Source organism: Panthera tigris, chromosome D4 (genome assembly GCF_018350195.1).
Source record: "Panthera tigris isolate Pti1 chromosome D4, P.tigris_Pti1_mat1.1, whole genome shotgun sequence".
Lineage (NCBI taxonomy): Eukaryota > Metazoa > Chordata > Mammalia > Carnivora > Felidae > Panthera > Panthera tigris.
This window is the reverse complement of record NC_056672.1, coordinates 91,115,257-91,138,381: the sequence shown is the minus strand read 5'-3', so window position 1 is coordinate 91,138,381 and position 23,125 is coordinate 91,115,257. Positions and strand designations below refer to the sequence as shown.

Here is a 23,125-nt window from a genome sequence, read left to right as displayed (position 1 = left end):
GATTTTACATCGATGTCCTGTATCAGATTGAGGGAATTTCCTTTTACTCCTCATTTATTGAGATTCACTCATATTTTAAGACTATTACAAAGTGGCCTATAATCCCAATTTTGTAAACGCAGGCATGGAACAAATACTGGAAAATAAACACATCAAAATGTTCAGCTGGTAATTTATTTGGCTTCACTGAATAGAAACTATCACCAGGATCATGGTTTAAACAAGGAAGGGATTAAGGTTCATTTTTATTTTCTTCTTCGTACTGCTCAGTAGCTTTTAATGTTTCTGTGATGGGTGTGTATTGTTTTTATAACAAATCAACAGAATAATAAATGCCAATTAATGTCCAACAGGAAATGGCATTATGATAAAGTAACTGTCCTCTCTCCATGTCCAGCTAAAAGTAAACCCGCAGGTCAGTCACAGATCTTTTCACCTTTGCCTTCATGGTGGACAATTTTTTTTTATGTAAAGACAACAGTATAGAAGGATATATGAACTAAGATACTTGTTTATTTTTTTTCAATGTTTATTTACTTTTGAGAGAGAAAGGGGGGGGGGGGGGGGGGAGGCAGAGAGAGAGGGAGACACAGAATCCAAAGCAGACTCCAGGCTCTGAGCTGTCAGCACAGAGCCCGACACGGGGCTCGAAGCCATGAACCACAAGATCATGACCTGAGCCAAAGTCGGACGCTTAACCAACTGAACCACCCAGGCGTCCCAGTGGTGGGTAATTTTTAACTTTATAAAGCAAAACTGTGTTTGCACTTCTCAGGAACATTCCCCAGAGTCTGCATTTGGAATGAGCCACCCGACGCCACGCATCCTCACGGGCCCCCCCTTTGCTAAGGCCCGGGTCCAGCTTACCCCTGGCCTTCCGGACTGAAATGTGGACAAAAGGCAAATGTATCTGCTGGCTCACCGGTTTTCTACACTGACATCAGCTGGCGTTTGCCCTGAAATCCTCGTCGGAAGAGACAACTTTAGAAATGGAAGAAAATGAGCCCTTGGAGGTGGTGTAACACCTATTGAATGTCACAAAGCAAACAACGTGACAAATGAAGGTAAGAGAAATATTTCCTGTTACAAATCGAAGTCACTGTCTGTGCGAGCGAGCCCTGCACACCCGCCCGAATGTTCCTCACGCGGCCCAGACGGACCGGCTCTCGGAACGCGGGCCGCGGAAGGATCCCGGTGGAGTTCTGTTGCTAGTAGATCTTTCTCGGCACTGAAATCATGTTGTTGGCTTATGCGATCCAAGGAAAAGAGTATTGTACTGGGTCACTCTGACCTTTGGAGGGATACGTTACGTGACTTCCCTCAGGACCAGAAGGCATTTTTCAATTACTAGAGCCAAGCAAGTCTTTAGAACGCTCTGACGATGACTCAAAACCAGCCACAGGGACGCAAAATGAGCACTTAACGGCGCAAAACTGTATCAACTCCCTCGAAGGAGGCGCCACAAAGTGGCGGCAGAACTCAGAACTGGTCTGCGCCACGGTCATGCCCCAGTCTGGCCACCAGTCCCACGGAACACCCTGGGCCCACGCTCCGTGTGCTGATGAACTGGGGTTCCGAGCCCCCCCTCCGCCAGGGATGAGAGTTGCGCTCCGGGTCCCCAGGCTCGGTCGGCACCTCCAGACCCTGGTGCAGAGCGGGCAGGGCTACGTGGAGCCCTGCAAGGCTGGACGGATCATTGGCAAGAACCCATCCCGCAGCCCCACACCAGGCTGCTGTCCGAATGAAATCGCGCCCTTCCTTTCATGCCTTGGCCCTTCCCCGCCCAGGCCAGCCCGGGACGCCCCAGACACCACTTCCAGCCCGCCCCCCTCCCCAGTGCCCCAGCGCACGCCCCGACCACGCTCATCCCATGTGACCGCCTGGCGGGGAGAAGATCCTGCCAGCAGCAGGACCTGGTATCACCGTCTACTCCGTGGGCCACGGCTGGGACACAGCACAGACGACCCAAGAGAGGAAGGGGAGCAGAGGGGTGACAGTGAGCAACTACTGACTGCCCATTCGGTTCCAGAAGATTCCCTTACGTTTTCTGACTAAATGGGAGGAGCTCTGGATGCGTGTGAGTCATAACTGTTATCAATAACCCACTTTTGACGGTAACACCGTGGGGTAGGAAGTACCACTCTGTTCTCCAGATGAGGAAACTGAAGCCCCAATGCCCAGGCAGCCCAGCCAGGTCCCGAGCATTACACGACAGCCCCCCACTGCCTCCCAGGAGCAGCAAGGAGGCAGCGACCGGCCTCCAGCAGGTGGGTAGCCCAGGTCTATCCCACGGGCCCCCCAGGGGGTGGGTACCCGGGGATAATGCTGCCCAGGGTGCAGCGGCTCAGGCGACAAATGCCTGCCGTTGGCTGGAATGTCATCTGCAACAAAAGGGCTTTAAAACGTTCCTGTGCTCTGATGCAGTGAGTCAGCGTCTAGGAATCCACCCCAAGGAAATAATAAGAGAGGCAGAAAGGATTTACCAGAAAGATGTTCATCCAGGTGTTATGTATAAAGCGAACAATTGGAAGTGACCCAAGTCCAGCACTAGAGCAACAGAGACATAAACCCCAGTGCGGGCGTATATAGTACATGACCAGCAGCCGTGGCGATATTTACAGCGTAACGACCAAGGCAGGCGCCATACTGTTTCTACCCGAGCTCAGCCAGGAAAAGGGGAAAGCGTGAGGACGGGGCTACTGAATGCCTGTGTCCCCCCAGCACTCGTATAGTGAAATCGTCAGCCCCAACGATGGTGGCTCCAAAGAGCTTCCTCACCCCTGCCAGTGTGCGAGGACACAGTGGAAGAAGGGTCCTCCCCCAATCACGCCGACTCTTGACCTTAGACCTTCCCACCCTCCAGAACCGGAGGGAATAAACTCCTGTGGTTTATAAGCCACCCAGTTGGTGGTGTTCTGTTATAGCAATCCGCACACCCTAAGACAGAATGGAAAAGTAAAAGCAAGTTTCGTATTTTCCCAATTTGTTGTAGCAAGTATGCTATGTCTCATAGCCAAGAACAGTTAACAAGACTATTTGCGGAATTAGTAGAACCTCTGAATCTATAACCAAAGATCCTGAAACACTGACTCGCCACTTCCCTGTTCCCTAGATGATGTTTCTCTGACATTTTACTGTCAATTACACGGCTTTCCTTCCTTCTCGCCCCCCGTCCATGTCCCGCCTCTGCTGAGAGCCCCTATTCCTTCCACACCCCCAGCTACTCCAGAGCCAGTCCCTGCCCCCACTAACTCCTAAGACACGGGCAGCTCCTCATCACTATCCTGGCTGCTCTGCCAGCTGCTGTTACAGCCAGAAGCATCCTGTCTCTCAATGCAAGTCAATGCACACAGCCTGAGACTCCAGTTGTGCCTGGTACTGTGCTAAGTAAGCACTCAGAAGCTCAAGTGAGTCAGTCTTTCCTTGCCCTCGGGGACCCTCAAAGTGGACGTCTGCGTGGTCATACCACCCTGACACTAGAGCGGGCCGTGGTGTGGTGGATGGGGCAGCACAGTGCCACGACAGAAGAGGGGATGGAGGTCAGGGGTGGATTCATGGTCCAGATTCACGGGTGGGTGGATGGATTTATGGTCTGGATGGATGGGTGGGTGGTGGAATGGGTTGATGGTCTGGATGGATGATGGGTGTAGAATGGGCTGATGGTCTGGGTAGATGGGTTGATGGTCTGGATAGATGGATACATGGAAGGCTGGAATGGGTTGATGGTCTGGATGCATAGTGGGTAGTGAAATGGGTTGATGGTCTAGATGGATGGTGGGTGGTGGAATGGGTTGATGGTCTGGATAGATGGTCAGTGGGGGAATGGGTTGATGGTCTGGATGGATGGTGGGTGGGGGAATGGGTTGATGGTCTGGATAGATGGATGCATGGATGGCTGGAATGGGTTGACGGTCTGGATGGATGGTGGGTGGTGGAATGGGATGATGGTCTGGATGGGTGGGTGGGTGTGGAATGGGTTGATGGTCTGGATGGATGATGGGTGGTGGAATGGGTTCATGGTCTGGATAGATGGTCGGTGGTGGAATGAGTTGATGGGATGGATGGATGGATGGATGGATGGATGGAATGGGTTGATGGTGTGGAAAAATGGATGGATGGCTGGAATGGGTTGATGGTCTGGATAGATGGTCAGTGGTGGAATAGGTTGATGGTCTGGATGGATGGTGGGTGGTGGAATGGGTTGATGGTCTGGATAGATGGATGCATGGATGGCTGGTATGGGTTGATGGTCTGGATGGATGGGTGGGTGTGGAATGGGTTGCTGGTCTGGATGCACGGATGGATGAGCAGGTGGGTGAACGGTATGGATAAGCAATGGACAGACGGGTGAGTGGGTACACTGGGTAGGTGGATGGATGGATCAGTGAATAAAGACAGCAATATGCCCTTGCCAATGAAAACTCAATTAAAGGCACGAAAGCCTCATCTCTTGACATTCTTCTCTGCCACTCTACTCATACTATGCTTCAGTCACACTAACTCCGAATTCAAAGGCCAAGGTCACACAGCATCAAGGGGTTTGCACATCCCATTCCCTATAGTTGGAATCTTCCTGCTGCCCCAACCGCCACTCGTGGCGAATCCCCACTCATCTTGTGGACCTCAGCTTAGAGGTGTCACCTCTGGAAAGGTATCCCTAGGCCCCACGCGGGGGACCGGTGGCCCTCCTCTGTGCTCACTCTTCGAGTATTAGATTAAACCAATGAAATGGATGCCGAACCATTTCGGCCCCCAAGATGGCACTTCGCCATGGTTTGGCCAAACAGACCGGTCGCACATTCCTGTGAGTTGCCCATGAGCCTGGCACGCCCATAACACTCTCACGATGGGCAAGCAAATGAAGGGGTCTCAGCTCCTTCCCCCACAGTTCTGTGTTCTGCCAGAACAGACCACCTCCCCGGTAGGAATAAGAGTGGCTCAAGTTTGGGGGCCAAAGTTTACCTCCCAGCAGTGACCTTGTGGAAACAGGACACAAAGGGCCCTAAGGGACAAGTGGGGATGTCAGCTCTTCCAGGGCAGAGGGGACTCCGCTGTCATTTGACGTCACAATGCCCCTCCCCCAACTCACCAGATGAAGGACCCTCAAAGCCTCATGTCCCAGCTGGTTTTTGGAGGGCGGGGCAGGTGCCATTCACAGCCGGAACGCTGCCACCCACACAGAAGGTAAGATGCGGGAGCCTTCGGTCCCCAGGCGGGTGTGCGGCCCTCCACGTGCCGTGCGGTTCCCACAGGAACGGGGCCAAATCTCAGACCCCGCTCTCAGCCGCGCGGTGCTGGCACGTTGGCACGTTTCCACGTTTGTGAAGTGAACACACTGCCAGCACCTACTTCCGAGGATTAAAACAGACGATGTCTCTGGAGCTCTGCCCCCAACCCGCTGCGTGGCTCTAGGTGAGGTACGGGCCGGCCTCAGTTTCCCCACCTGCACAATGAGTGCATGGCGGTCACGGAGGACAGTTTCGGTTCCACAGATCTATGCGTGTGTGCTCCTCTTGTCAAAAGATCACCGACTGTCACATGCACAGCCATCTGGTAAGAGTCCCTTCCCAAACTGCTCATTTCTGTCTCTTTTTCACTCCCCCCCCCTTTTTTTTCAATTTATTTTTGAGAGAGAGAGAGACAGAGCGCGAGCAGGGGAGGAGCAGAGACAGAGGGAGACACAGAATCGGAGCAGGCTCCGGGCTCCGAGCTGTCAGCACAGGGCCCGACGCGGGGCTCGAACTCACGAGCTGTGAGATCGTGGCCTGAGCCAAAGTCCGGATGCTCAACCGACTGAGCCCCCCGGGCCCCTCCCCTTCTTTTTAACCACAACTTTTTCAATTGACTAAGCCATTGGGGCCCAAAGCAGCCGCCTGCCACCAGGAAAGGCCCGCGGCTCCTCCCGGAGCGGCCAGCCCACACCTCCTTGTCCCCCGTCTCCATTAGCCACACACCTGCCCACCTTGCCGCCACCCACGTGCTCCAATGAGCCCTCCCCCGACTCACGAGATGCTGACAGGGCTGCACCCAGCCCTCCACTCGAGCGAAAACCACAGGTCCCCACGTCTGTGCCTCTGTCCTCATCACCCATGGGCACGCAAGCCCACGGATGTGTTTTTCCCTTTGATGGTGACAGACTCAGACCCGGGAGACCAATCGATTGCAGGAAATAGGAAGGCAGGAAAGCCCGGCCCTCCTCCTTGCCGCGCTGTGTTCCGTGCCGTGGCTGCAGAACGTTCCGGTCTACGCGGCTCTGGCGACGGGAACGGGCCACCTCAGTCCTCTGCCCTGCCAGCCAGTGCCACCCTGCCGGCCCGCTACAGGTGTCTGCGTACGTTCGCGTATCAACGGGGAAAAAGCCAAGACCCGCGGAAGTTGCCAGGCGGTTTTCGTGTTCTGACAGATGCCGCGACCGCCTGGCGTGGACGGACAGCGTGCGAGGGCACCCGCTTCGCCTCCCTCCCTGGAGCCGAGGTGTGTGCTGTCTGTGTTGGTTCCTCGTCCGCCTGCCCAGCGGGGAGCGTGTCCCCCGGGGTCTCACCTGCATTCCTTGCCAGGGAGCCAGCATCCGCTCATGCGTTTAAAGACTATCCGTATCTTCCTTCCTAAGAACTCTTCGGGTCTTTTCTGCGTCTCCTTTTCTGGAGGAGGGAGGGGTGGTTCTGGCCTTTTCTTACTGACTTACAGGAGTTGTAAGTATACAGCAGATCAACCCCTTCTCTGTGACACACGCTCACGTTCCACTTTCTTTTTCTGGCTTCCTTTCTTTTTTTCTTTTTTTCTTCCTTCTTCTTTCTTCCTTCCTTTTTTCTTTCTTTCTTTGTCTCTTTCTTTCCTCCTTCCTTTTTCTTTCTGTCTTTTTGTCTTCCTTCTTTCTGTCTTCCTTCCTTCTTTCTTTGTCTTCCTTCCTTCCTTCTTCTGTCTTTCTTCCTTCCTTCCTTCCTTCCTTCCTTTCTTTCTTTTTCCTTCCTTCCTTTTTCCTTTCTTTCTTTCTGTCTTCCTTTCTTTCTTTCTCCCTTCCTTCCTTTTTCTTTCTCTTTCTTTCTGTCTTTCTTCCTTCCTTCCTTCTTCCTTCCTTTTTCTTCCTTTCTTTTGTCTTTCTTCCTTCCTGCCTTCTTCTTTCTTCCTTTCTTTCTGTCTTTTTCCTTCCTTCCTTTTTCCTTTCTTTCTTTCTGTCTTCCTTTCTTTCTTTCTCCCTTCCTTCCTTTTTCTTTCTCTTTCTTTCTGTCTTCCTTCCTTCTTCCTTCCTTTTTCTTCCTTTCTTTCTTTCTTCCCTCCTTTCTTTTTCTTTCTTTCTTTCTTTCTTTCTTCCTTTCTTTTTCTTTCTTTCTTTCTTTCTTTTTCTTTCTCTTTCTTTCTTTCCTTTCTTTTCTTCCTTCCTTTTCTTTCTTCCTTCCTTCTTCTTTGTCTTCCTTCCTTCTTCTTTCTTTCTTTTTGTCTTTCTTCCTTCTTCTTTCTTTCTTCCTTCCTTCCTTTTTCTTTCTTTTTGTCTTTCTTTTTGTCTTTCTTCCTTCTTCTTTCTGTCTTCCTTCCTTCCTTCTTCTTTCTTTCTTCCTTCCTTCCTTCTTCTTTCTTTCTTTCTTTCTTTCTGCCTTCCTTCCTTTCCTTTCTCTCTTTCTTTCTTTCAGTCTTTCTTTCTTTCTTTCTTTCTGATTGGTTGTTTCGGGTTTTGTTTTGGAACTCTTGACGCTTATGGAGTAAAACTTTTATTTTCTTTTACAACTTCTGGGGTTTCTGTCGTACTGGGAATGGAGTTCCCACCCCCAGATTGTAACATCCAGTCTCCCACGATTCCTTCTGGGAGAGAGCTCTGCAATTTCGTTTGTACAGTTCCCATCTCTGATCCATCTGGAATGCGTTTAGATGCAAGAGGAAGGCAGGGTCCAGATGGTGTGTTCACTCTTCCAGCCCATTTCAGTGGCTAATCCTTTCGCTCCTGGCCAACGGCCAACGTGAAGGCCACCTTTATCAAGCCCTGAATTCCTGCGGGGCTGTGCCTTAACACCCACAGAGCAAAGGCCACCCAGAGCCCCCCTCCATGCCCACGTGGGGCGGGGGGGAGTCTGCTGCTCACCTAGCCCCCAGCACACTCTCCTCCCCACCAGAGAGCAGCCTGAGGGAGGAAGCATGAGCCACCGGGGTAGATGCAGCTCGGGTCAAGTCCAAGGCAGCGTGCCCCACGAACACAGCCCCTTACAGTATCAGGAGATGGAAACGACCCACGTCCAACCACAGGAGACGCTGTCAGGGAATCAGGCTTTTTACGGCGGCCGTGACAGAGGACGGAATGCTGTCCTTATAGAGTGAGGGGAGAACGTCCAAATCAGGACTTGTGCTGGGACTCCTCAGCCTTCTCCTTGCAGGGGAGGGTGCTGGGCGGGGCCGGGGCTGCACCCTGATTTCCAGGCCAGCCGCCACGCCTCTCCCTCAGTCCCCTCCTCTCTGCGCTCAGACCCAGTAGTTTGAGTGTGGGGATTGCCAGTGAGTTTTATTTTCTCTATACTTTTCTCTTTCCACAAGGACTGTTACAAAAATGCATCCTCTTTCATTAAAAAACATACACCATTTTAAAGAAGGAGGAGAAGGGGAAGGCATCTAAGGAGAGGGTGCGCCCCTCCCTCCCGGACATGGCCTCAATGGGACACAGCTGGCGTCTCTGCAGAGCCCCCCCAACACCTGGCCTGGTGGGAGCTCCCCCCGCCCCTCCCGGCCCCGCCCCTCCTCTGAGCGTCCACACCGTGTCCCCCGGACGCCCTGGGCAGCACAGCTCACCCCCAAGTCCCAAGTCCCAAGTCCAGGCACACCAGCAGCCTGGCCACAACATGCCCTCGGAGCCACCGTGCACACAGCCGGGAAGTCTCGGGAAGGATGTGGACGGGGACGCAGAAACAGACAGGCCGGGGGCCAGCCCGGTCCTGGCCCGGCCCATGCCGTCAGCGGGGGTCTTCGACTGGCTTCTGACCCCTGGTCTCCCCAGCACTCAACAGGCACTGCTCTTCCTCTCTCGGGGCGGCAGGGGGCGGGGGGGGCGGTCAGGACGGGGCAGCACAAGGGAGGTGAGCCTTGCTGAGACTGAGACCGAGGCACGCCAGGGCCTGCCACGCACTGACCACGGCAGCCCGGGTCTCCCCCTCGCCCCGGGGCCAGGCGGCGTGTCCCTGCATCCAACTGAGCCGCGCAGCTGTGTGCAGGCTCTGGTGCTCGGTAAATGCCCGACGGCCTTCAACCAGCCCCTGGGCAAAGCTGCGCACGGTGCCCGCCCAGCGGGCAAGCGCACAGAGCAGGTGAGCCACACGCTCGCCCACAGCCCCGGAGTCCGGTTACAGCCTCGGACGCGGAGTCTGCGGCCCAGCAGAGACGCCACGGATGCCAGGTCCAGGGCGCCGTTTCCGGGCCAGAGCGCTCCGGGAGAGTCAGCTCCCTCCCATCCCGACGGGGCAGCTGCCACACCGCCCCCTCCTTCCAGAGCAGTGACGGCTGAGGCCGGGCCCGGGTCGGAAGAGGCAGGAGGGCCCAGGGGCCACGGGACGTGGGGGCGGAGAAGGACCCCGGAAGCCCTTCTCTCGGGCCTGCTCTCCGTCTCCGTGCTCACCCCCGCCCCACGGCCTCCCCGCGGGCCCTGGGCCCTAGCTGTGCGCTGGGCAAGGTCAGGAGCACTCAGGGAGGGAGCTCACCCCGTGCAGCTGGGCCCCGCTGGGCCAACCCTCCAGCTCAGAGTTTCCCAAGACGCCGAGAAGTCACAGTGGGGAGGAAGGGGCAGCAGGACAGAGAGCAAGCATGAGTCGTCAGAGAAAAATGTGCGAGAGCCTGGTGCCTGACATACCCCAGAGACGGGCCGCTGCTCTGAACAGCGCGGGCCTCAGGGCCCTGCCCGGGTGCAGTCGTTCACGGGCTGTTTATACTACCGCCGAAATCAGATCAGGAAATATTTTAACAAGTGACTGGAAAAAGACCAGACTACCCCTCTTCGGAGGGTTTTCATCTTTATTTTCTTGCCGAGATATTGACCAGGCACCAGTGTTTATGGAGAAAGGCACAAGCCTGGAGGCCGGGGCTTTCGCTGGGGCTCGAATTCAGCACAGGGAGGACTGGGTCATGGGAACCAAGAGGTGGACAGAGGAGTGAGCCTGGGCTCTGCAAAAGCAGCCGCCCCGGGGAGGCGGCTCAGAGCGTCGCGCGTGCGATCCTGGGGTCCGCGTGAGGGAGGCAGCGTCCCGGAGGCAACAGGAACGACCCCGTCACCCACCTGCACGTCCCGCAGAACCGAAGTGGTTCAAGATAAGGGCTCAGGAAAGAAACAGAGGCCTGGAGAAGGGCAGGCAGAACCTATTTAAGGAATTCCAAAACGGGGAGGAGAGAGATTCTGGAAGTGATTTACGGGGTAAGATGATTGATCCCAGAATTAAAGGAGGCCTGGAGAGGGTCATCTGGAGAGCTGGCAGCTAAGGAGCTGGGTGACGACTGGGAAATTTTCCAGAAGACCAAGTGGGAAGGGGTTGGCCAGAGGAGGCGGCCTGGGGTGCTCAAAGCCACGTTCCAATCTCAGGTCTGTTCCTCGTTAGCTGAGTCATTGGACAGATCCCCACCATACGGACCTGGTGGGAGAAAGCGATCCCGGGTGGAAAGCCCCCAGCACAGAGGAGGCGCTCGGCACACCAGCCAGCTACGTGTCCCTGGGACCAGAGACACCAGAAGAACAGTGCTCACACCTGCTTAAGGGCGCACGTACACACAGGCACACACCCTGCACAAGCTGGTCATTTGCTGGGGGATCCCTCAAGAGACCTGGGATGGTCCGACTGCCGTGTGAAGCGTCACCGAGTGCAGATTCACGTCAGGGCAGGACAACCCAGGGGAGCCCTGAGCCCAGACTCCGATCCGGCAAACCACGGGCCCCGTTCCCCAGGCTGGGCACCCAGACGAGACGTTCTTCCACACCTGCGCGGCCAAATCCCAACCCCTCCGCCTCCTCTCTCCCTGGGCCCCTCCAGGGGTACCACACCCGGGACGGCCGTCTCTGCCAGCCAGCGTGGCACTCTCCTACTCCTCCAGGATAGCCCGGGCCCCCTCTCGCCTGCCCATCCTTCCCTCAGGGTCTGGGAAGCCCTCTGGGTTCAAGCCCACACGACTACCTACAGAGCCCCCCACCCCCACCCCCGACACCGCGTGTGGTGAATCGTGCCCCTTGACGGGACCTACGCCTAGGGGTGCCTAGAACCATGCCCCCTTGGTCTCAAATACATTGAAACCCCCTGACTCTTCCAAGTAGAGGGGTCTGGCCCGTGCGGTGGGGCAGCCGTGTTACCCAAGCAGCAAAGTTTCCGAGGCAGCAGAACGATGCTCGAGGAGGCACGATCCATCTTAAGAGCAAACCAAGAGGAGAACTCTCTTGATCCCCGGTCCCTGGCAAGCCCGCAGACCCTCCCTGGCTGCTGGGACCCCTCGTAGGCATTTTGCCAATAAGATGAAGTCTGGGCCCAGAAATCAGGCCTCGGGGTATCGGTTTCCTCGGGGCTTTTTAGTTTCCTTTCCTGGAATGTTGACAGTTTAAAGATGTAGATGAGGTGCTGGTCCAGCCTCCCTGACCTAGGAGAGGTTACGGCTGGGTCACAGCGGCTTGCCTCTTGGGACACCCGATCGACCGCTCGACCCCCACGCTGCCCACAGAGGGCAAGGCTGCTTAAAGTGACCCCACCCTGATCTTTCGCAACATCTGGCTGTGGCTGGCACAGATAGATCCCCACATGCCCCTTTCATCGTGTGTCAACTGACATTAAACAGGCAAGACCTACCTGGCTAGGATCCTCTCCCCCTCTCTTTCCTTCCCGGTTAAATGGAAAGAATGAGTCAGACCAGGGCAGCTCACCCCTCGTACAAACACTGGCCTCGCAGCCGAACGCAGGGCGCAAGACCTAATCCCACAGACCTCATCTAAGAAGTATGAGGAGGGCGCCGTGGGGCCCAGGACCCGGGCTGGCTTCGTCCTGCCCTCGGGCCCGGCACCCGCCACCAACCAGGACCTGGGGAGGCACACGGCGGGCAGAGAGGTCACCCACGGTGGTCCCCAGGCTTCACCAACTTCCCCCGTCGGCCGCCTGTTACCTAGATGAAGACCCCAGAGAAGAAGGCGGTGATCATGCCTCCGATGGGGCCGCAAGCCCCTCCCCTGGCTGTGAGGTCTACCCTCTGGACTCCGGCTCCCCAAACAGGGTCTGGATACATGGGAGTTCCAAAACAGAAACACTATCGAGGGCCCCAACTCTGACACTTACTAGCGCTGGGGTTTCTGTGGGCCTCAGTCTCCTGGCCTGGGGGATAGAGATGACACCTTTTCCCTTGGAAGCATGTCATCAGGATAAAACGATGCACAGAAGCCCTCAGGAGACAGGAAACGGAAGGAAGAAAAGTCCTAGAGACTCTCACCCTTGGCCTTCAGAGAAACTTCGCAAGCAAGCACACCTCACACCTGGGTCACATCTGGGTCACATGCTGTTCCCGCCTCTGTTCCCAAGGAGAGGCCTGTGGAGCCCAGGGTCTGACTGTCCCTCAGCTGCCCTCCGGCCCATCAGAATGCTGGGTGGGCCCCACAGCCCGCAGGACAGGCCAATCGGCCTGTCCCCACGTCCCCAGCCCTCTCGGGGTTGCGGGGGTGGTAAGAACCCGCCAGCATGTGCCCTCCAGCCCCCGCACAGCAGCCCTCCCAGCACCTGTCCACAGGGACAGGCCCGCAGCGCTGCAGGGAGGGAAAGGGCCGGCTGGTTCCGAGCCGGGAGACCCACCTCGGGCCTGGCCTGCGCTGCCCCCAGCGTGCTCCCCCCTCCCCATGCCGGTCCTCGTGTCACTGACGCAATCAGAAGGCAACGAAATGAGGGAAACGGAGAGGGTCCCCACCTTGAAGCGACTTTCGCTTATTTCCGGTGAGCAAGGAAGCTTTTGGAAGCTCGAAGGCCCTGCAGTTTGTGGCATAAGGGTGAAACCCACAGGCTCTGGAGGCTGTGTTCCAGCACTTTCCACCGTGGGTGCTGCCGTGAGGTCTCCCACCAGAGGTGTCTGGCAAATGGCAGCCACCAAACCCGCCCTGGACAGACCTGAGATCCTCCAGCCCCGCGGGTCCCGGGACGAATCTGTGAGGTTCAATGCCATCCCCTCACGGTACACACCCAAGACCGCTGGGCTCCCCTCCCAGCCGTGGGACACGGGGCCTGGATGCCAGGGCACCACTTCTCAGCAGCCTTCGACCCCAGGAACCCCCAGGCCCTCTAGTTCTGAGTTGATTCATCTGCAAAACAACCCCGAGGGCAGAGGCCAGACCACCGACTCCCAGTAAGACATCCAATTCCTTCCCCAGGAGCCCGGGCATGTCCGCTGTCCCGGCCTCGCCCTGCTGGGCCAAGGAAATGGGCCCCCAGTAGTTCCCTGGTATTCAGTGCCGTAGAAGGTGGACGGCCTGAAGCCGCTGTCCTAGGCCCTGTGTGCTGGCTCATCGGTGTCTCCCACACTCATCCCCTGAACTTCCCTTTCAAAGCCGAAGACGTGGCGGACTTCGGGAAGGACGGGAAGAGCGGGGGCCGGGGGAGGTGCAGACCCGGGCTCCGTCGTCTGCTCTCGTCCTCGGGGATCCCCGGTGGAGCCCACTCAAAGCCCCACCTCGCAGGAGACCAGACCTGCTCGCCCGCCTCCTTGGCTCCCGGTCAGTCCCAGAAAGCACCAGGCAAGCCAGGGCCCCAGACCCGGAGAACTCCAACCCTCTGCAAAATGCCAGCAAAGCTGCAGCCTTGGGACCAGCCCTTGGGGCGAGGACATTCCTGAGGGTTGGGGGAAGCCGTGCTACAGCTGAGCGACAGCCGCACAGGCGCTGGGGCAGCCGGGAGGGGACCCCACCCACAGCCTGCAGACCGAGCCTCGCCTGCCTGCGCACCGTGCTCTGCTGTTTGGCCCCAGCCAGCTCTGGGCGGCAGCCTGCGCGCCCCGGGGACACGGAGCCACGCAGGAACAGCGCTGCCGGTGTCCTCCTGTCTCGGGAGTGTCCCACTCAGGGCCTGGAACAGGTGGACAGTCCAGAGCCCAGGAGCCCAGCCCACGTCTTCCTTGGGCCTAAGGAGCACCAAGAAGGGTGATGTCTGAGTTCTCTCCCGTGGCACCTTCATGAGCCCCCGTGGCCCAGCTCCGCGGCCCGAATGAGCTCCCCTGCATCTACCCACGTATACTGACGCCCTGCACTTACCACGCGGCAATAATAACTGTGAGAGCCGGCACTGTGACGGTACAATTCCTGTGTGACTTCCCCCCGCCCTTCCAACAGTCTTCCGAGACAGGTGCCGCTTCTATGCCCATTTCACAGATGGGGAAACTGAGGCACAAAGAGGTTCTCAGAGGTGCCTCGGCACCCGTGCTGAGCCCAGGCACTCGGGATAGGTAAGACGCGAGCACCCTGCCCTCCCAGCTCCCGAGGGAACGAGAGGGTGGCCATCGGCCGCACGGCCCGCCTCTCCAGGCCCCTGAATTCTGAGCTCATCCGTGCATCCTCCCTCCCGCACGGACACGTCACAGAGAGGGAAGTACTCACGCTGAACGTGCTGGGCAGAGTCTCCAGCTGAGCGTGACGTGATGTCAGGGGCCAGTGCCACAGTCACCGGGGTTGGGGGGGGTAGGGGCTGGATGGCATGAGGCTAGCCGCCGCTGACAGAACCCGACCCCGTGTGGATTATGGGGAGTTGTGTTACCTTTGACGTTTCCCCCAATCGCTGCTTCTGGAAGGTGGGGCCACCCGGAAGAATGCGGGGCAGATGCAGGGAGGGGGGAGCCTCTGCCCCCTCCTCGTCCCTCCCGGCCCTGCTCCCCTTGTAGGCACCCCCCCACCATTTATGCGGAAGCCTACAGCCTACCTGTTCAGGTGAGGGAGGCCGACCCTGAGAGAGCGCTGGCCTGTCCCACCCTCTCCCTCTCGGGCGGACCCCAGCGCCTCCCCTGGAGCCCCCTGCCCGCCTCACCCAGCAGTGCCCACCCCCCAAGCCGGCCCCGCCACACTGGGTGCCCAAGGAGGACCCACACACTCCCTGCGGCCACTCTCCCAGCAGTACTGAGTGTAACGGGCCTTATTTAAACTATAAATCTGAACAACAAAATAAGTCCCTGGAAAATAACCCCGTTTGGAAATCCTGTCCCCGCACCTCCATCCTAGAAAGCGCCAGCCACCCCAGCCCTCTGGTGCGCGAGCGCTCTCTGGCCCAGGAGGCACGGGGGACGCCGTCCCTTCCTCCTCTGCATGAAACAGGCTGAGGCTGGGCCACACTGTCCTCAGGAGGACGGCGGCGTCCACAAGGGAGCTGGCTCGGCAGAAGCAGCCCCCGGAGGAAGCCGGGGCTCCCCTAAGCATCTCACGCTGTGTCCAGAAAACACAGAACTGGGAAAAGCAGAGAAGAAACCCAACAGGAAAGAGATCGTGGTCACTGCAGCCTGGGCACACCCTGAGGACGTGAGAAAACACCTTCTCCAGAGGCACAAATATTGCTCTGGCTTCCCTGAACCACACTGAGGTCCAGGCGGCCCTTCCTTGTCCCTCAGCTCCCTGCACTGCCTGCCCCTGTGCAGGGCTCAGGGCTCTGGGCGCAGGGCTCAGGGCTCTGGGCTCCCGGCTGTCCCCACACCCGGGTTCCGGGAACCGACCCAAGCTGGCCAGGGCACCAAGGGCCCACTGGACGCACAGCCACCCCCTGTCCTCCCCAGGAAGGTCTTGACCTTCAGCCAGGCGCAGTGCCCTGGGAACAGACCGGCCCAGGATCAGTAAGGAGGAGACGGGAGGCAGAGGCTCCCAGGCTACCCACCTGGGACCGTGGGCGGGCGGCGCAGACCTCGCTTTCAAGCACAAGGCCAGAAACAAAAGCCAGAAGCTGGCGAGACCCCCTCGCCTGGATCTGAGAATGGCATCTCACCAGCACCGGTGATGGTCCTACACCAGCAGGAGGGCAAACTCACCCAGGGCCCGACCCCAACAACCACGGGGCCTGACAAAGCAGGCTGGCCTCTGATTGGCCAGCGCCCCGTGGAGCTGGTAGGTACCTCCCTCTGATTGGCCAGCGCCCCAAGGGGGCTGGCTAGTGCCTCTCTCTGATTGGTCGATAGCACTCCCTCCCTGCTGGCCAATGTTTCACTACGTCCCACTTCGCACTTCCCTGGACACAATCACCTGTTCTGGAGCCCGATTTGCGCACCGCGCCGGAAGTTCCTGTGCTGCAGGGACGCTCGCCTGCACCTGCCGCCCGTGCCCGGCCCAGACCTAGGTCGCGTTAGAGGTCCGCAAACACTTCCGGCCTAAGCGCGGCCACTCCCGGCAAGGGCCAGCCTCTCCTGCGGTTCCCTGGGACCCGTCTCCCGGGCAGCGCCGCCCCCGGAGCTGCCCACTGCGCCTCTCAGTCACCCTCGGCAGGACGCAAGACGATTACTTCCCACCTTCCAGTTGGGTTGAAACGCCCTCTCTCTGTCATTGTGAGATCGCTCTTTTTACAACGCAGGCTGGGAGGTTTAACATGGAAGTGACTCCTGGTGCAGGCACACATTTGTGGCGTTCGGTACAACGACAGAAGACATGAGGATCCCTATTGCCAAAGTGCTGGCAGGGAAGACCAGGCCAGAAGAGTGACAGTCCCAGGCATGAAACACAGGTCCTGGCATCAGAAAACAAAGGGACCCTCTGAGTCCTGCACGCAGACGTCGCAGTGCCCCCTGGAGCTCCGCAGAAGGAGATTTTGGAGAAACTGGGTCAGACCGGGTCCATCTCTTGGGTCTGAGTCACCAAAGAATGGCGACATTCACTTCTAATGTGGGGTTATTACTTAGGATGGGAATCGGCCAGAAAAACTACCGGGTGAGTCAAAGCTGATGGGGTGATGCGTCAGACCGTGTGACCCCCACGACCACACGTCCACGCACATCCACTCACGTCCGACCGGGCGTTCATTCATTCCATAAATGGCTCTCCAGCCACCTCCGCGGGGCCGGCGCAAAAACAGCGTCTGGGTCTGCAAAGCCGCCACCCGCAACCCCCGCAGAAAAAACCCTCCCAGTGCACCAGCCATCGCAGTCAGTCACACAGTCTCGTGAGCTGGTCTCGTTCACTCACCGGGGGACATTTCCTGTGTCACCTCTTCTCCTGTTTCTCCCGGGAGGGGGACACGGGCGCCACTGCCCACAGGAGAGACAGGGAGCCACTCACACAGCCAGCCGGTGAGCAGGGCCAGGCGCCCGGCACCAGACCCCATAACACGGCTTCGTGTCGCCTCAGGGCCCACGAAACACAAACTGGACACTGAGCTCACTCTGCGCTCTGCACATGTTATGCACTGAGCCCTCACCAAAACCCCTGCAGGACACGTGATCATCACCCCCTTCTAGAAAAAAGAAAAAGGGAAACTGAGGCACGGGGAGGCTAAATGCACGGTTGGTAGGAGGGGAGCCGCGGGCAAGCAAACCCAGGCTGGCCGGCTCCAGCCGCCCGCCCCGAGCATCACCCACACCCCAGTCCTCACGCTGTGCCCGCAGCAAGGGCACATCTGCCCATGAGAAGGGCCAAAGCAGGCTCCACCTTCAGGACTTCAGGCTCCCCTCCCACCGAGCCAGGCCAGAAAGTGCGGACAACGGAGGAGTGGCTCATCCGGGGGAACAAAAATAAGGAGGAAAAGAGAAACCCTGGTGTCACACTGCCCCCCTGTGAGGAAAAACATGTCATCAAATGATCAGGCCCAGCAGGACCCCTCTGGCCCCGCCGCAGGACCCGCAGCCCCGGCGTTCCCCCCCCCCCTCGAACGCCCCCCCCTCGGGCTCCACGGCCACGGTTCATCTCAGCACCGCCCATCGGGCGGGCGTGGCTCACGACAAGGAGAGAAATGTCACCTGGCCCCCGGCTCCCCACACACACCAGGCCCGGCACACAGGACAGCCTCGGGAAACCACGCAAACACAGGCACGTGCAGGCGCACGGACACTCGCACGGACACGTGGGTCCCCGCGCGTGGGCACATCACACACACGCACCTGCTCCCACACGCACACACAGACACCCACACGGGTGTACCGCCCTCAGAGGGGCTCGTAGCACATTTCCACACATGTTGCCACACGTGGCCTGGCCACATGAGCCCAGGAGGTGACACGGGTGGGAAAGCGTCCCCACCACGCAGACGGGGTCCCACCCTGACTCAGCGGGATGACCGAGCCTCCTTCCGCTGCGCTTCTTCGGGAACAGTCACATTTAAAGCCCATCGTGGCAACTGTGCTCTGTCCCTTCTGCAGAAATAGCACCCAGAAGAGCTCGCAGAATAACGTCCTACGTAACTCGGGGGCTCACTGTGCATCAGGCACATTCCACACGAGCAACTGTCAAAGCAATTCTCCCCACTTTCCGGAGGGGAAAGCTGAGGCAAACGCTCAGTTGGCACTGACCTCCCAGCCGCCCACACTGCTCCTGGGGCTCATCTCCCCTCACATCTAACTGCCCATCCCCAGCACAGGAACCCAAAGTCGTGGCCAGAGGCGCCCCACCCGAGCCGAGACTGTCAGTTGGCACACGGGTCCCCGCGCACGGGCAGAGAGGGTTAGGGCAGCCCCCCAGGTCTCCACTCGTCCCCCAAGAGACCCCCTCTTTTGTCACTGCAGCCACTTCTGCTGGCACAGCCTCCCTGGACAAGCGGTGCTGGGGGCGCCCTGCCAACCAAGCTAATGAGGGGCTTTCCAGCCAAGGGAAGCAGCCCCAGAGCAGAGTTTGGGATGTCCTGCCAAGAAGGAGGGGCGGACAGGAGTAAAGCCAGAGGTGGATGAAGGCACCTGCTAAGGGAGGGGAAGAAGAAGAAGGAAAAGGCCAAGTTTGGTGTCACCTCCTCCAGGAAGTTTCCCCAGATCTCCCCAATGGGGCCAACCCTCCCAGATGATTTAAAGTGACACTTGGCACCAAAATGAACAGTGAAACAAACACACATGCTGCCCAGAGGACTTGGGGCTCCTGCACCGAGGAGCCCGCCCCCGCTCACCTCCGTCCTCCCATAACCCTCCAGGCCAGGGTGCAAAGGCCTTCCGGGTCCAGGTAGGTCATGCAGATGAGTGAAAGGCCAACTAAAGAGAAGGAACAGGACAGTGCAGACTGCTTTCAGTCTGGTTCCTCTTGAAGGCATTCCAGTGAAAAAGGAGGGAGGGAGGGAGGGAGGGAGGGAGGGAGGGAGGGAGGGAGGGAGGGAGGGAGGGAGGGATAAGGGATGGAGGAAGTTGGGACCTAAACACTGTTGGCCAAAGGCAACTCATCCTTCGCCCCAGGGTGAAGGGGGGGCGCACATGTGGCAGGACCGCCCCCTTCCCCTGCATCTGCTGCTCTGGGCACCAGGCGTCCCCCAGGGAGGGCTGATAAATGGATGTGAAGTGAAAAGGTATCCCCCCCTCCCCGCTTAAGTCAAAGGCGCTAAGGCGTGGCCATGCTAAGCAGAAAGGAGACCCTCACTCAGCACCCAGATGAAGAGGTCACACAGACCCAGAACCTGGGCTCCCGCACCTTGCAGGCCTGTGGGAGGGTCCGGTGACAGGATGCGGGCACAGGGCCAGGCAGATGCCAGCACATCCGTTGTGATGTGCAATTAACACATGCAGCGGTCTGGACTGGGGTGGGGGGGTGGGGACCTTGCTTTGCTCCTTAAATGCAAACCCAGGGTGCCTCAGGGTGTAGGTGATCATCGCTAGTCTGCCCTCTAACTGTTCTGTTATTAAGTGTGGGGGGGGGGAAGGAGGGGGGGACAGTCTGCTCCCCACCCCCTCAGCTCCAGCCAACAGTGTCTGTGATCCAGGGAGGAGGCAGGGCCAGACGGCCAGAAGGCAGGGGCGGGGCAGGCGGGCATCAGCTGTGCTGGGCTAGGGCGTGGCCGCGGTGCTTGTCCAGAAATATCTGAAGGGTGGGGTAACGGGGCAGGCTCTGGCCGGCACCCCAGGAACAGCCCTGGAGCAACATCACAGGAGAAGGGACTTCGTGCCCTGCACCCGAAGAAACTCCTGCCTGGGGCCCCCGCTGGGTGGTCAAAGCCACTGGGCAGTGACCACAGCTCCGGCCCCTCCAGCCACTGAGATCTGGACCAGATGAGGGACAGGGCTCCAGGGAGCCAGCCTGGCCTCTGAACTCCTCCCACTGACTGCTCTCTTCTGGGGAGGAGGGAAAGGGGGAAGGATGGAAAAGGATGTCTTTCCAGCCAACTTGATTGAGTCAGAGGAAATTTAACCGTTTCGTATCTGTCAAGTCCCACAAAGCTTGGACGACTCTTCCCACAAAATTATTGCAAGAAGCAGGCACGTGACTGGACTCAACCAATGACGGGCCGAGGAGATGACCTCAATTTCCAAATATTGGGGTCACGTTTCATTTCACATACTCCCCTCCACCCGTTACAATGTTAAAGGGCCCCAAATGCAATCTTAACTTTTCATTCCTTCACACACTTGGCCAAGGAGAAGGTAGGAAAAAGAGCCATGTTCAGAGAAAACTCGGAAAACATCTGGCTCATCCCACAACGGAGAAAAGGACAGGCGCCTGGGAGGACCGCTCCCGCCTGCCCGCATCTGCGGTGGACAGCCGCCCTCCTTGGCCACGCACTGCCCATGACTTCGAGACGGGTCCCGCCCTGGGAGGTGGGACGGGTCTGGGAAACCCGCTCGGGAAAGCGGCTTCTTCACATGCTTCTAACGGTCTTTCTGACCAAAAGCCAAATGAGCAACTCCCGGGCCAGGGGCCAGGCTGCTGCCCCATCCCCTCTGCCACGTTTCTGCTTCCAAGGGGCCGCCCTCGGGAAAGAGGGGGTCGGAGAGGGGGCAGGGACTGCAGGCGCAGACAGAGCCCGGGAATGGAGCTGGGGGCCCACTGCAAAACTGCCAAAGGCGTGATCCCCAGCCTGCACCCGGCCCCGGCTTTTGGGGGTGACGACTCCCCTGAAGGGTTCCGTCCTGTGTTCCTGGGGAAAGCCCATCTGAGGAGCAGGACGGGGCTAAGGCCCCCGGCCACCGTGGGGCCCCCACCGACTCCAGATCACTTTCCCGGAGGCCACAGTTGTCCCCCCGACCCCGCCTTCAACTGATCCCCGGGGGGGGGGGGGTGGGGGGAGTCATTTAGCCCAGGACCTTGGGCACGTTGGTGGCAGCCCAGGGATGAGAGAGCAAGTCCCCAGAGCTGGGCTAGGCACCCCTCGGCTCCCAGTCGTGCTGGCTGGACACCCCGACTCCTGCTCATTCTCTTTGGCCCACCACACACCCATCGCGCCAGGATAAAGGGAAAGGGTATCTCAATCGGGAAGTGTAGCGTGGAAAGTGATTCTTCCCACATGGCTTCAAATTACAAAGTGGCGGGGACAAGGGGGCGGGCGGTGGAGCAGCTGGCCAGCTGTGCCCCCCCATTCCCCTGACCTCGCACCAGCAACTCTGAGCCTCGTCTCCAGGCTTGTTAGTGGGGACTTGGGACATTCTGAGACCTCCGATGTCTGAGGCTGTGCAAAGACCCATCCCACAGGGAACCACCAAGGTGATGCTTAGAAGCCACGGTCCCATCAGGAAGCTGAGTGGGAGGGAGTCAGAGCTACAAGAGTCCAGGCAAGCGCCCAGGGGAGTGGGCTCCTTCCAAGTCAGACCTCTGGCAGGCAAGGGCCCCATCTGTGGACCATCTGAGCCTCTCTGCCCAGACACCACCACCACCTCCCAGCTCTGCCCCGCAAACCCCATCTCTGGGAGGCAAACCCAAGAACAACTGCCTCCGCGGGGTCAGGAGGTGTGGGGGGGGGGGGGGATTCGGAGCAGGGCTGGAGGGGCTGCGGCTTCTGGGATTCCCAGGCCGGGGGCCAGTGTCTCCCCCCCACCCCGCCCCAGGAGCCCGGCCGGAATTGACGGGCTGCGACTCTAGGGGGCGACCCTTTCCAGTTTTCGGGAGAGGAAGTTCTGCCGGCGCGAGTGATGTGGGACGGAGATACTAAGTTTCGGGACAAAGTTTGCCGGCCTCGGGGACAGACCCTCTCGCCGATCCAGCGCCAGGCCCTTCCTCCGCGCGCGCCGCGGCCCCACCCGGCCGGCCCTCTGGCGCGCAGGGGTACCGCGCTGGCGCGTCTCCCTCCCCGGGCCCCAAGGCTGGCATTCGGAGAGGCGGCCCGCGCGTTCCCCGAGCTCGCGGGTGGCGGTGGCGGGGGGGAGGGGGGGGGAAGGGGGAGAGCGCCCCGGAGGCTGGCGGGGGCCGGGGATGACAGCCGCCCCCGCGCCCCAGCGCCTTACCTGCGCGGCTCAGAGGCGGCGCCCACAGCAGCAGCAGCAGCAGCAGCGGTGGGGACAGCAGCGGGGCGCCCGGGCGCGGCGGGCTGCGCGCTTTCCAGCGGGTGTGGACGTCCATGCCGGCGGGGCGCGGGTCGGGGCGCGCGGGGACGCACGGGGGCGCGGGGCGCGGCCCGGGAGGGAGCGGACTCGGCGGGGACCGCGCGCTCTAGGAAGTCATGGGGAGCAGCCGCCGGCGTTCTCTTTGTGGCGGTGGCCCTCGCGCCGGGGCCGGCTGGCGCGCTCGCCCACGCGCGGGGGGTCGACCTTGGCCCGCGGGGCGGCCGGGACCCCGCTCGGCTCGCCGCCCTCGCCTCCTCGCCCCCTCCGACTCCTTCTCGCCGCCTCCTCGCCGCCGCCGCCCCGCGACCCGCTCCCCGTGCGCGCTCCGCTCGAGCGAGGTCCTGCGCCAGCCGCGGGGACGGAGAGTGCCGACCTCGCCTTGGGCGCCGTGCTCTTTTCCCCCCTAGTCCTCCCTCCCTCCCCCCTGGAAGGCACCCGCCGCGGCTGTCGATCCCCCGCGCCCGCAGCAAATCAGAGCCCGGCGCCGCGCTCGGCCGGGCCGGCCCCCGCCTCCCACTGGGCGCCGCGGGCGAGGGGGCGGGGCCGGCGGGCGAGTCGCGGCGAGGAAGGGGCGGGCCCGGGGCGGGCGCGGGCGCGGGGCGGGGGCGGCGGCCGGCCCTCGGCGAGCGCGCGCGGACGCGCCCCGCGCCGCTCCCCCGGGCCCCCCGCTCTCCCCGCCCAGGTGCCCGCACCTGGCCCACCCGGGGAGCCAGCGTGGAGGGGCCCCGGGTTTGCTCACTCTGGGCTGGGG

At 59.6% G+C, this 23,125-nt stretch overlaps 1 protein-coding gene across 2 annotated transcripts in view; it reads right to left on the bottom strand.

Annotated features, from left to right (window-relative positions):
* COL5A1 (collagen type V alpha 1 chain) overlaps positions 1–22,431 on the bottom strand; it is a 149,360-nt gene extending 126,929 nt beyond the window's left edge. For both annotated transcript variants that reach the window (XM_042965314.1, XM_042965315.1), the window contains exon 1: positions 22,276–22,431. In XM_042965314.1, coding sequence (XP_042821248.1) covers positions 22,276–22,390 — 115 coding nt within the window. In that variant the 5' untranslated portion in view covers positions 22,391–22,431. The remainder of the gene's footprint in view (positions 1–22,275) is intronic.
* Positions 22,432–23,125: the final 694 nt, after the last annotated feature.